Source organism: Lissotriton helveticus, chromosome 8 (genome assembly GCF_964261635.1).
Source record: "Lissotriton helveticus chromosome 8, aLisHel1.1, whole genome shotgun sequence".
Classification (NCBI taxonomy): domain Eukaryota; kingdom Metazoa; phylum Chordata; class Amphibia; order Caudata; family Salamandridae; genus Lissotriton; species Lissotriton helveticus.
Genome location: NC_136069.1, coordinates 1,338,272,224 through 1,338,285,470, shown reverse-complemented (window position 1 = coordinate 1,338,285,470; position 13,247 = coordinate 1,338,272,224). Strand labels below are relative to the sequence as shown.

At 39.6% G+C, this 13,247-nt stretch overlaps 1 protein-coding gene across 1 annotated transcript in view; it reads right to left on the bottom strand.

Annotated features, from left to right (window-relative positions):
* The window catches only part of F5 (coagulation factor V), a 711,267-nt gene that overhangs the window by 80,969 nt on the left and 617,051 nt on the right, over positions 1-13,247 (bottom strand). Inside the window, exons 21-22 of the mRNA XM_078658317.1 lie at positions 11,174-11,329; positions 8,123-8,267 (exon numbers count right to left, since the gene is read on the bottom strand). Of these exons, the coding sequence (XP_078514443.1) occupies positions 8,123-8,267; positions 11,174-11,329 (301 nt within the window). The remainder of the gene's footprint in view (positions 1-8,122; positions 8,268-11,173; positions 11,330-13,247) is intronic.

Here is a 13,247-nt window from a genome sequence, read left to right as displayed (position 1 = left end):
ATGACGCGTGTGGCTACCTGTTACGAAACTTAGAGGATACTGGCCCGCATTTTCTTAAACATTCACTCAATAGTGACAAGAAGGAGCTTAGCGATGGAATCACAACATCGAGCTCTCCGGACCTCACTTCCCAGCATGCTCACTGGGTCACGTGATAGATTCACGTGACACCGAGCAGAAATCAGGAAGTAGAGAAAAACAGACACACCGACCCGACCGGCACCTCCCCGAGATGGCCCAGAGGGACGCTCGGAGTACCGACGGGAAGGTAAGAGGAACCGATTAAGCATTGCCTCACTAAGGGGGTTTAACTTTATGAGCGGCATGTTGCAACTGCTCAGATATACCAGAAGCGCTGCATAGTATGACTCGTCGAGACAGACTTTGCCTATTAACGTCCTCGGCTGTGGGAGCTAACTATTATCATAAGTATCAGAGGAATACGACAAGATTGTCGGACAAACCCCAGTCTGAGATTTTTACTCTTTACAAGTTTAGACACACCCGAGGTCAACAACGCGATAGGGTGGCAATGTCACCTGCCGGGTTCTGTTACCCTTTACAAGATTAAGCACACCCTAGGACAACAACGCGGTAGGGTGGCTATGTCATCTGCCCCATACTGCACAAGTAGGAGTGTCTCTATACTCGCGATATAGACTAAGTTGATATGCATAGGTGATCGAACTACGCTCACAAAACAGAGCGTTCCGTGATAATACTGCGCACCTATGCGAGATATGATATTACAGATACGAAGCTAACAAACACAGCGGTCTGAGTAAGCCCAACGAGCTCGTATCAGTGGAGAAAAACAGACTACCTTTCTGGTGGCCAGAGGAATTGATGAGGCTGTTTAGGGGGCTGAATTGCCGGCTGGTGATTCTCCCTCATGTGCTCAAGTTCTTTAAAAACAACGGCATATAGAGACTTGAGTCTCTTAAGTAACTAGTCTTGATTATTGTTGCTTGTTTTTAATAGAGCGGTGCTCTCGCTACCTGAGCCGCAGCCAGGTGAGGCGCAGCCTTTATGTCCTACCTATTAGGTAAGTGGACAACGGCCGAACAATAGGGCTGAGTACACTACTGTGGGGCACTAAAGGTACCTAACAATTAATGTATGTACTTTACCACTAAATGTGAAGTGAGTCTACAATTACCAATGTGGTTTTGTTTCTTTCCCTTTTTATGTTGTGTGTGTCTGTTCCACTGATTTGTTTCACCCGGACGCCATCTCCTTTAGCAAGGACGATTACTCTACAAAGACGTCCAGGCGATATTTTTAAGTGTATTTAAATAATTTTAACACTTTACTTTCATCACTATGCAGTAGCGAAGCTATGGTCCTGAAGAAAGCAGCGGACACCTTCTGAGGTCCATTACCTGCAGAGACATGTTGACCTTTTACATCAATATAGCAGATATTTGTTCAAAACTGCTATGATCCCGCACTGGTTTTTAGATTTGGAAATACGAGAGACACCTAATAAAGTTGTTTAGCTCTCTATTATCCAATTTTTATATATACTTTTTCCACATTTTTCACGTTTTCACCCACTATTTCACGCACTGCTTCTCAGTCACCTCCACTAGGTTACATCACCCATACTTGTAGTCACACTGGTTCTCTCAACACGTTTTCACATACGCAGTTGGCACATTCCTTTCTGACAAGGGTCCTGCATTCGCCTCTAATGCTTACAAAGACACCATAGGAAAATTGGGTGTGACCATGCCTTACTCCTCCCCCTATCATTCGAGGGAAATGCGGTAGTGGAAAGGAAGAATCAGGACTTAATGCAGTCTTTACTAGCTAGGGTAATAGGTTCAATTCACAGTTAGGTCCATCATTTATATATGGGTCAAGAGAGCCTTCAACAATCTGCCTAGAAAATCCCTGGGGGTTGGACTTGCTATGAGATCCTCTTTGGGGTTAAGATGTGGGTACCAGACCTCGACAGTCCCAGTACAGTAGCGGCTGAGTACTATTTCAGATGATTGGGACATTGATATAGTGCACGAAATGCTAGAAGATCTAGAGTATTCCCCTGTATTTGGAGAAGTGAAGTGGAGAAGTGTGGCTCACTGGTTAGAGGAGGCAGACCCTGAAGCAGAGGTCAGACCCGGGACCAGGGTTCAATTCCCGACGCGGCAGGGTCTTGAGCCCAAAATGTCCACAGACTTGATAATTCTCGCTTCGGTGCCTACTCGAATCACAGGTTCACACTCTGCAACTCTGGGCAATAGCTTGCTTAATCTCCACTACGGCCCCCCGCGGCGGGATGCCTGGCTTTCACCTTGGGGATACCCAGTAGGGGTTATCTCACAGGGAAGAGCCAGGACTGGTTCCCAAAGCAAGCGCCTTGAGACCTTGCGGTGAAAAGGCGCTATATAAGAACCTTTGACATGACATGACATGTATTTAACTCTGAGGCTATGCATGATAGCACGACTAATAATGATAACATGTTCTATTTTCAACATTATGGTCACCACTTATTGCATAAAGCAAGTACTCCACATGCAGTATTTAATTACACACAATGGGAACACTGCCTTACACCACCATGGGGTAGTTTAAAAGCATTTGCCCATACTTTTGTGTATTTTTCTGGTTACAGCAGACCCCGGGTCTTATTATTATAGGCTCACACCATCACCAGGAAAGAAAAATATGCTCACTGATACAGAACTGATATATTCTGAAACTTTTCTTTCCCAGTTGTCCACACAAGGGTTTGACTTTTAGAGAGACACTGTTGATATAAAATCTATTTGGGGAACTAAAGATTGGCCATTTCAGTGGAACTAGGCTTTATTTAGAGCATGCCAGATAAAACATCCACTGATTTTCCTGAACGAAACTGTGCAGCAAACATCGTAGCTTGGCATGTCTAAGATAAAAGATTTAAATACACCTACCTTTCCCACATTTGCACATTTTGCAAAATGGCAACGGTTCAAAAATTATACAGAGGAAGCACTAGACACCATGCTACGCAACAGTTCATACAATTCTTCAGGGACAAATCATGAGGGATGGTTAGTGTGGCTATTGGATACTAATGGATGTCAGACATGTTTCCTAGGTAACACACGGGTTTAAGATCAGTAGGCCCGAACTACATTACGAGCAAACACAGCACCCAAGGTTGCTAACAACTCACAATATTGGGAAGTTATGTCTAGATTCACTAAAAACCTCAACATTGTTTCAGGTGAAATACTTGTCTCTTCTTTCTGATGACATGGGATAACAGGATTTTTTATTAGGTCCCCGAAAGCCACGTCAAAAGCACTTCAATTTGCACTATACAACAACGTGTAGAAAGTTTTACAGCAGTAAGCTGCTGTGAGACTGCACAAAATTGACAGGGCAAATTTAGAAAAGGCTCTAGCAGTAGTTGATAATTATATGACTACATTGTCCACTAGGACATACTCTCTTGGTAACATTATGTCGTCTGCAATAGACATCATACAGAATGACATGACCTCTTTATAACATGAAATTCACTTCAAAGGTGGGTCTGCGCACCAGATTACTGCTAATATTAGTCCAAGTGTTGTGGAGGTTTCAAACTATATTATGAATGTTTTGTGTGCATACATGTGATGAGGGTACGTGCCCTGAACCCTCAGAGTTATGAACATTCAAAAAAGGAGCCTAAGGAAAACCCTAAGCTACATGGGCAGTCATAGGTTAGATGGATCGGTATAGAGTCAAAATATCGAGTTTTTAATATCAATATGCATTAATATCGATTACAAAATATAGAATGGACACAATATCGACTGGACAGAATATAGACTACAAAAATATCGAATAGGATAGCATTAATATCGAATCAAAAAATATAGAAGGGACATAATATCGAATGGGCAGAATATAGACTACAAAAATATAGAATGGACAGAATATAGACTACAAAAATACCGAATTTGAGGTAAGTAAGTTAATATCAATTTTTAAAGTGTTTTTTATGTTAGTATATGTTTGAAAAGTGTATATTTATTATATTATTTATATTAATTATTTATTTTTATGGTATTTAATTTTTGCGTAATATAATTCTGTAGCGGGTTGTGGGTTTATAGGGGAATAGGGTGGGAAGTAATTTAATTATAATTAATTAAATATGTTAATTTATTTATTGGTATTTATTTTGAATTAATTGTTAATTAATTATTAATTGGTAATTAATTAAAATATAATTGGTAATTAATTTTAATTAATTGATTAATTGATAATTATATTAATTTTAGTAATTTATTTTCTGTAGCGGGTTGTGGGTTTATAGGGGAATAGGGTGGGAAGTAATTTAATTATAATTAATTAAATATGTTAATTTATTTATTGGTATTTATTTTGAATGAATTGTTAATTAATTATTAATTGGTAATTAATTAAAATAAAATTGGTCATTATTTTAATTAATTGATTAATTGATACATATGTTAATTTTAGTAATTTATTTTCTGTTGTGGGTTTATAGGGGAATAGTGTGGGGAGTAATTTAATTGTAAGTAATTCTTTTTTTAAAATCTTTTTTATTTGATCTAATTTTTAATTATTTTTTAATTGTTAATTAATTTATTGTTAATTGGTAAATAATTTGTATTAGTAGGTAATTATTTTTATTAATTTTTCCTTGTATTTTTAATTGATTAATTCATATATTATATAAAAGTGTTAATTATTTTAATTAATTTGTAATTGGTTTTACTATTTATTTCATTTTTATTTATATATGAAGTATTTACTTTCCCTACTGTTGCACTCACTGGAGTGGGAATAGTAATTTTTACCCTCCTGCTATCCAACGCTTTCCCCACTGTTGCACTCACTGGAGTGGGAATATTAATTTTTACCCCTACGCTATCCAACGCTTTCCCTACTGTTGCACACTCTGGAGTGGGAATAGTAATTTTTACACCTACGCTATCCAACGCTTTCCCTACTGTTGCACTCTCTGGAGTGGGAATAGTAATTTTTATCCCTACACTATACAGCGCTTTCTCTACTGTTGCACTCTCTGGAGTGGGAATAGTAATTTTTACCCCTACGCTATCCAACGCTTTCCCTACTGTTGCACTCGCTGGAGTGGGAATAGTAATTTTAACCCCTACGCTATCCAACGCTTTCCCTACTGTTGCACTATTTGGAGTGTGAATAGTAATTTTTACCCCTACGCTATCCAACGCTTTCCCTACTGTTGGACTCTTTGGAGTTGGAATAGTAATTTTTACCCCTACACTATCCAACGCTTTCCCTACTGTTGCACCCACTGGAGTGGGAATAGTAATTTTTACCCCTACGCTATCCAACGCTTTCCCTACTGTAGCACTCTCCGGAGTGCGAATAGTAATTTTTACCTCTATGCTATCCAGCGCTTTCCCTACTGTTGCACTCTTTGGAGTGGGAATAGTAATTTTAACCCCTACGCTATCCAACGCTTTCCCTACTGTTGCACTATTTGGAGTGGGAATAGTAATTTTTACCCCTACGCTATCCAACACTTTCCCTACTGTTGCACTCTTTGGAGTTGGAATAGTAATTTTTACCCCTACGCTATCCAACGCTTTCCCTACTGTTGCACCCACTGGAGTGGGAATAGTAATTTTTACCCCAACGCTATCCAACGTTTTCCCTACTGTTGCACCCACTGGAGTGGGAATAGTAATTGTTACCCCTATGCTATCCAACGCTTTCTCTACTGTTGCACCCACTGGAGTGGGAATAGTAATTTTTACCCCTACGCTATCCAACGCTTTCCCTACTGTTGCACCCACTGGAGTGGGAATAGTAATTTTAACCCCTACGCAATCCAACGCTTTCCCTACTGTTGCACCCACTGGAGTGGGAATAGTAATTTTAACCCCTACGTTATCCAACGCTTTCCCTACTGTTGCACCCACTGGAGTGGGAATAGTAATTTTAACCCCTACGCAATCCAACGCTTTCCCTACTGTTGCACTCACTGGAGTGGGAATAGTATTTTTTACACTTCTGCTATCGTACGGTAATAATATTGGATATTATTTAATTATATTATGTTACTATATATATATATGTTTTAACAAATATGATTGTCATTTTTTTTATAACTTTCATTAATTATTTAATTATTATAAGTCAAAGTATTTTTAAGTATATTTTAGTAATTCATTTTTACTATTAATTTAATTTAACACTGTTTTTAATAAAGTCGATATTTTTATAAACTATATTTTTGTAAACGATATTTTGTACTCGATATTTTTGTACTTACCTGTTTGTAGATACAAACTCGATATTCTGTCTGTCGATATTTTGTCATCGATGTTTTTGCTAGTCGATATTCTGTCCATCGATATTATGTCAGTGATCCGCGCAGGCCACATGCAGCCAGGGGGTCCACCAAGGAAAGAGTATCATTAGAGCCAAGGTCATCTAGATGGAAATTTAGGTCCCCCATAACCGTAAGGTGGGATTTGCCTAAGTAGGGTTCTAGGATTTTGAGTAGATTATGACTGGATCTAGGACCAGGAGGTCTATAAATGAGAAGACCAGTAAAGGATACTGAGGGAGAGGAGGGTATGAGAAAGTGAACAGCCTGAAAGAGATCTGAAGGAGCAGAGAGAGTTTTAATGCGGCAAATGGATGAAACTTTATATAAGATTGCCAAACCTCTGCCCCTGCGACCCACTCTATCCAGTCTGGCTAACGCATAGCCCTCGGGAATAGCGTTCAGAAGGTCAGGGCCAGAGGCTTCAGACTCCCAGGTTTCAGTAACAAAAACCCACGAAGGGTTCCTGGCTGTAACAAAATCGTGGAACGCGATATTGTTTTCAATCAATGATCTGGCATTGATGAGATAGCCCCCTTCCGTATAGGCGGTAGGCGTAGTAAAGGTTTTAGCCGAGGTCTGCTTTTTAGAAGGATCAGGAAGAGAGGGCTCTATATGAGCAGTATAACAGCAGCATAAAGGACAGCAAAGAAAAGCCTCCGGGGTAAAACTATAGTGGCAGGGTAGAAAGGTGGGTTTCAGTGCAACAATATCATTATAGACATAGGACCAGGTTACCTGGCTAGCCGCCAATGTAGCAATATCTTCTCTGCGCAGCCCGTCCTGCAGTCCGTCCTCAGCGCGGACGGGCGCAGACGGGCTTAACTTTGGCGCAACTTCGGCGCACGACCGCTGTGCGCGGAGATATTCATCCCAGTTAAATGTATCTGGTCACGAGTCTAGCGCCCCACCTGACCAGCACCGGCCAATGAGAACGGGACCAGCTCTCTGCCGACGTGCCCTCCACTCAAATGGGAGAACCCGCGGTGGAACAGGGCACAGGCAGTGAAGGTAGCACACAGGAGAGTAAGGTACAAACTACAGTTTAAAAAGCAAATAAAGTGCAAGTGATTCTAAAAACACGACGAAATTAAAAGGACTGATATCCCCAGGTTTCCCTAAATAGCAGCAAGTACGATAAAAGTAGCAGCAAGGCAGTCACAAAATAAAACTAGCAGCCAGGCATAGTATTCATGCAATGGAACCTCGGATCAACCGGAGGATTCTAATCATCCCGGTTAAACGTATCCGTTCACGAGTCTAGCGCCCCACCTGACCAGCACCGGCCAATGAGAACAGGACCAGCTCTATGCCGACCTGCCCTCCACTCAAACGGGAGAACCCGCGGTGGAACGGGGCACAGGCAGTGAAGGTAGCACACAGGAGAGTAAGGTACAAACTACAGTTTAAAAAGCAAATAAAGTGCAAGTGATTCTAAAAACACGACGAAATTAAAAGGACTGATATCCCCAGGTTTCCCTAAATAGCAGCAAGTACGATAAAATTAGCAGCATGCTGTTGTTATAATTGATTATAATTGAAAAGCCAGCACGCAACGCTCTATTACGATGATGCTTTGAATGTACTGGAAAGGTTCGGTCATTAAATCAAAACTCGTATCATAGATACAGCAACAAGATACAGGTGGTCTATCTTTCCAACGCACGTGCACACAATCACCACCAACTGAAATCCCGCGTGGAGCGATGAAAGGAAATGCGCGTGCGATAAACTAGTTCCACTGACAGGACAGTCAAAGGACAAGAAATATCTGAAAACCCAATAAATGCTTACCCTGCATTTCACAGCCTAGAAATTCCAAACGAAGAGTCGGTCTGTGGTAGCTCTTGGTCGGGTATACTCTCACGTACCGAGCCGTGATGGGTGGATCAAAAACATTCTCTTTTATACTAGATGCATCTTCATTGCCTTGAAAGACCTGTGTGAAAATATCAGTAGTCTTATACACTTCAGCTGAATGAGAAGTCAGGTATATTTGCAAGAAAATGTAGTACAAAGAATCTGTACAAGGCGAGATACATGATGGATCGCATGATGCCAGAAGTATTATGTTTATCTATACCTAACTGATAGTTCTACTAGAACTTGATGTTTTAAGATGTTCATATTTCAGAAAAGAAAGACTGCTATAAACATTTGCATTTCAGGTTAGGTTAGAGAAGAGTCCCAGTGTGCAGGCTTTTCTTATAATTGCATGTATACTTAAACAAGCTCGACAACAGAATTCTGAATTAATTGTGTTCTGCCCAAACACATTGTCACATGCTGGGTAGTATATTCACCACTGCATATATGATTTTGCTGCATATTTCCCTGCTTTTTGTAAGCTTTACTACTGATCCTCTTTTTGTGTCTGGTTTAATCCACCCCATTCCCTGTCCTACTGAGTTAATTGTATTCACTTTTTTTTTACACATACCATATTACTGTCCTAATTTTTAATAATGCAACATTGATAAATAGAAAGGGTCGGGTCATGGTACACATTCACCAGAAAGCTCTTCGTTGTTCAAGGCCCAATTAATTTATGATGATCTTCATTACATTAAGTTCTTCTCTTCCTTGTCATACTTATTACTAGATGAGGATAAGCCCTTTTCTGCAAGAAGATGATGTACAGTGGTCACTTCAGCATTAATTAAAAAATATTAGCAATTATTTGAACTTTTTTTACATTTTAGTTTCTTTCAATTGTGTGTGTAGTATGACTTATCACTACTGAAAATCCTCAACACAACAAACCAATTTCTAAAGGAAAATAAAGTTTTCCATTTGGAACATGTGTTGTAGCAAACCTCGATCCATGTTTTAATTATAAAGCAGTACCCTCTCCTTCTTCCTGTTCCTCTCTCTCTCCTTCTAAAGCAGTCGATAGCAGAACACTGCACAAATTGTACATGCTTTTTAACATTGTCTAACAAATGTATGCTCTTTCTTGCTTGTAGTTCCACACAATAATGTTTCGTGAATGTGTGTAATTTGATTGCAGTACAGAGGTCAGCTATATGGATGTTACCTAATAAACCCATTTCAGTTCCATCCTTGCATGAAATGTGTAATTTTGTGATAACTTGAAGTGTTTAATTTGCTTTGACCTAATACACCTGGACATGTCTAACTGGCTATTGTAGGCGACGAGACGTTAGTCTAGTACTGCTGCAACTTGGAATACTGCAACTTATTACGGTTGCTACTTGGGACTTCCTCAACCCTTCAGGGAGTCCCGTTATAATTACTGTGTGACCTGCGCCACTGCATCCTGTTTACAACTTGGGATTCTGAAGGCTTTCACGTATATATATTTTAGCGCCTATGATACATCTCCATAGTAACAATGAGGATACGACTGTCAAGCAAAATTTAACTTACTCTCCTATTGAAGTGAATGCAGTTACGTGGTTACCTCACCTATTAATTTGTGGTATTCCACTACCGAACTTTTTAACGCTGTGTCCTTACTTCTTGGATGGAAATCTAAACACCTTCCTACTACTATTCATGCCTTGATGAAGTCTCTGTGGGAGACGAAACACGTGTTGGCGATTTGTATGCTGGGAAAAAACTGTTTTTATGAATTTTTGAATAAAGAAGAATAATAGAACGAACACTATTTGAAGAGGACCTCTTTCTTGATTCTACATTGGAACATTTTATCCTTATACCGTGTGAATCTTATGTTTCTCTATGAACTCTATTGGTGACAACAGTTCAATCTCTTATTCGTGCAATACGCACATAAAGACTGAAATAATTCAAAAGAATCTTTGGTGTGCTGTAATTAGAATCTCACCTCTCAAGCATTGTTTCTGGCTGTACAACCTTGTGCACCAATATAGCACCTTTAGGTAGTAGGTGCTTTGAGTTTCTTAAGCACCCATTCTATATTACTCTGACCAAGTTCCTATACTAAACGCATAAATACTCATTGATAATACATTGCTCCTTTTTGAATGTTGCTGACTTTTCCAATTTTGGACACTACTACCTTCTTTTGTTGATATATATGGTCTTAGAGGCCCACATTTCCCCTCTTTCTTAATAGAGAGTATGTCGAATCATCAATCTCCGTGTTAGCAAAAGGGAGCAAAGCGAGAGGTAACAACACTGGCAAATTAGCAATTTGTATAGCCACTGATTTGTATTATGCATGCAATATCATTTTGACAAGCATTGCATGCTTGCCGTGCACTTCTGACACTCCCAATCTCTTTTTTTGATTGTCCTATATAGTTTGTGTACATTATTCTCCCACGTCACCCGATTGATTTGAAGTTCCTATCCAAATCGGACATGTTCAACACATCTGCAAAAACTGCACTGAATGTGGTAATGCCTAAAACCAAATGTATTTTCCTATGTATGTGACGTAACAAATTCATCTTCAGAAATTTAATAGCAACTTTTAAAAAACATTAACATATGCATTGGATGTTTTATGGTCACAGTCATATTGACTGAAAGTAGCTTTACCTTGCACCAGCACTCCAGTAGTCATTAGTTAAGACAGCGTTCTGCAGGCTGGGCATTAAGAAGCCTATTATGTTTACTCGCCCTCACAGTTACACAGAGGATAACAGTCACTCAATTTGTCAGTCAGGTCGACTCAGAACAAAAAGTGTACTTATTTACACAGATGTGTGCATGGACAGAGAGGGGCCATTGTCTTTTGTTATATGGCAACTGTCACAGGCAAAAGAAGACATCAGTGGGGAAAACAATTTTTTGACAGCCATGTGCGAAATAAACAGATAAAACAAAATGTTGATCTGCGATGGCTACTAAACTGAAGGTTTGAGTCATAAAGCTGTGAATATTCCTACTGACCTTTTTTGAAGTAGTACTATTGCCTTTGAACAACACCCAGTGTCTTTTGTCATTGGTGTAGGTAATAAAAAATTCTGTGACATACAAATGTTTGAAAATTTGCCGTGCTCCTTGAGTTTGGATTCCAGTGATAAGAACCGGCTTTAGGAAATCCACCTGAAATAATAAGTGCATTTGTTTACAATGATTGATCAAATACTTTTACAATTATTTGTATTGTTTAAATAAAAAGACACAGTGGAATCACGTTAGATTACAATAGAAATGATCTGCATTTTATATGAGTTACTATTCTATTTTTAACTTTTCACAATTTATTTTCTTAATATTTATTGTAAATTATTTATAACAAATATACATATTGTACAGCTACCATTAGGAAATCTATTCATTAATGAACTTTGCACAATGCATGAAAAGGTCACAGTCGTGTTCCCTCATCTTGCTCATTGAGAAAAATGACCCGGGAAAGGTCCCCAAACTTTCAAACAGACCTAGGAATCTATTTCAACAATTTTTATAAATAATGACAAAAGTCAAAACTCTGAACCTGATTTACAAAGAGTATTTTTAGCCTAAAGACCGACTGTCGCCTGTAAATGGAAGTAATCCATGCATGTAAATGTTCTACTCTGTTTACAGAAAATTTAAAATTGATGCAAGCCATCAAATGAAGAGTGCATCATTTAGTCACAAGTGCATAATTTACACTCTTTTGAGTGTAACTTCTGGGAGTCCCCAGGGATTGGTTAGGGAAATCCTATGGAAGTTCAGTGCACTCCCACAAAATGATTACATAGAAAACCAAATAAATAAATCATGATAAATAAATGAAAAGGACTGTGCCCATGGATTCCTTCTTGACGTGATACAATCAACCAATGGTTGGGATGGAAGAAGTGACTTGCTGCTCATAATTCTTGCATCTTGCTCTTCCATATATTTGATACTGGGGACACAAAAGGTGTTGAACACTGGTGTGGTACATGGAAGACAAGGGCATTTATGTAACTATGAAAAGGGGCTGATGAGCAAGGGGTAAAGCATGGGTCCAGAACTAAAGTACCAGCTTGGCGGAGACTAATTCGTCAATGACAGTAGATTATCATGTTTAAGAGATTAGGAAAAAGAAGCCTACATTCAGAGTAAGCACTAATGTTGGTTCCTCATGAAAAAGAGCAACAAAAGCGAACATCAAAATACTCCTCTTGTTTAAAAACGCCTTGCAGGTGATGGAGGAATTGGAGCACTATGTGATGTTGATGACAGGACTTTCAGCACAATTTGGAACTGAAATTTTGAACAATAACTGTACCCATCAAGAATATCAACAATCTATAAGCTTAAATGAGCAGCCAGACATCTTATTGCTACTACACCAGCGTGTAGGGCATGTAAACCGTTCCATTGGATCCTCCCTACCACTGAGGAATGCAGCTTCTGTGACCCGCAGTTCCACTTGAGTGACTGAAGCCTCCACAGGACAGAAGAACTAAAACTGATGGTTTCAAAGGAAGACATAGTTCGCCATTTACAGCAGAGGCCACATCACTCCCCTCCTCCCCCCTTTTTCAAGCATGATGAGTGTGTCTGTCAAGCTGAGCAAAGCCAGCCTGACATCCATTCAGCATGTTTTGGTCAGGCAGTCAGGAGTTCTAACGGTGCTAATAATACACAGTTGCCTGCCAGCGTGAACCAAGCTTTGCTGGGCTGAAGATTTCACAGCCCTGAGGGCGTGACCTTATCAGTCCAGAAAAGTGATGTGGCAGCCTCCTCTCATGACAAGGGAGAGTGTCACAATAGACTCAAACCTGATTGCTTCAGTTTTAAGCTCTGAAGGTCCAGCGCTGGCTATCTATCAGTGTTGCCTTGTCACAGAGTGAGGTGGGGTCAACATCTCTCGCTGACCCCATCCCACTCTGTGATGAGTTAGAGAAAGTACTTCTCTCATTGGCTGACCCATGTGTTGTATACCTTTAAAATGTGTTCTCGTGTTCCTTCACGAGTTGCTTCACGAGCTGTACATGCATATGCTGTAGAATGTTATCTTTTGATGTTGTTTTCCTTTTCTTCA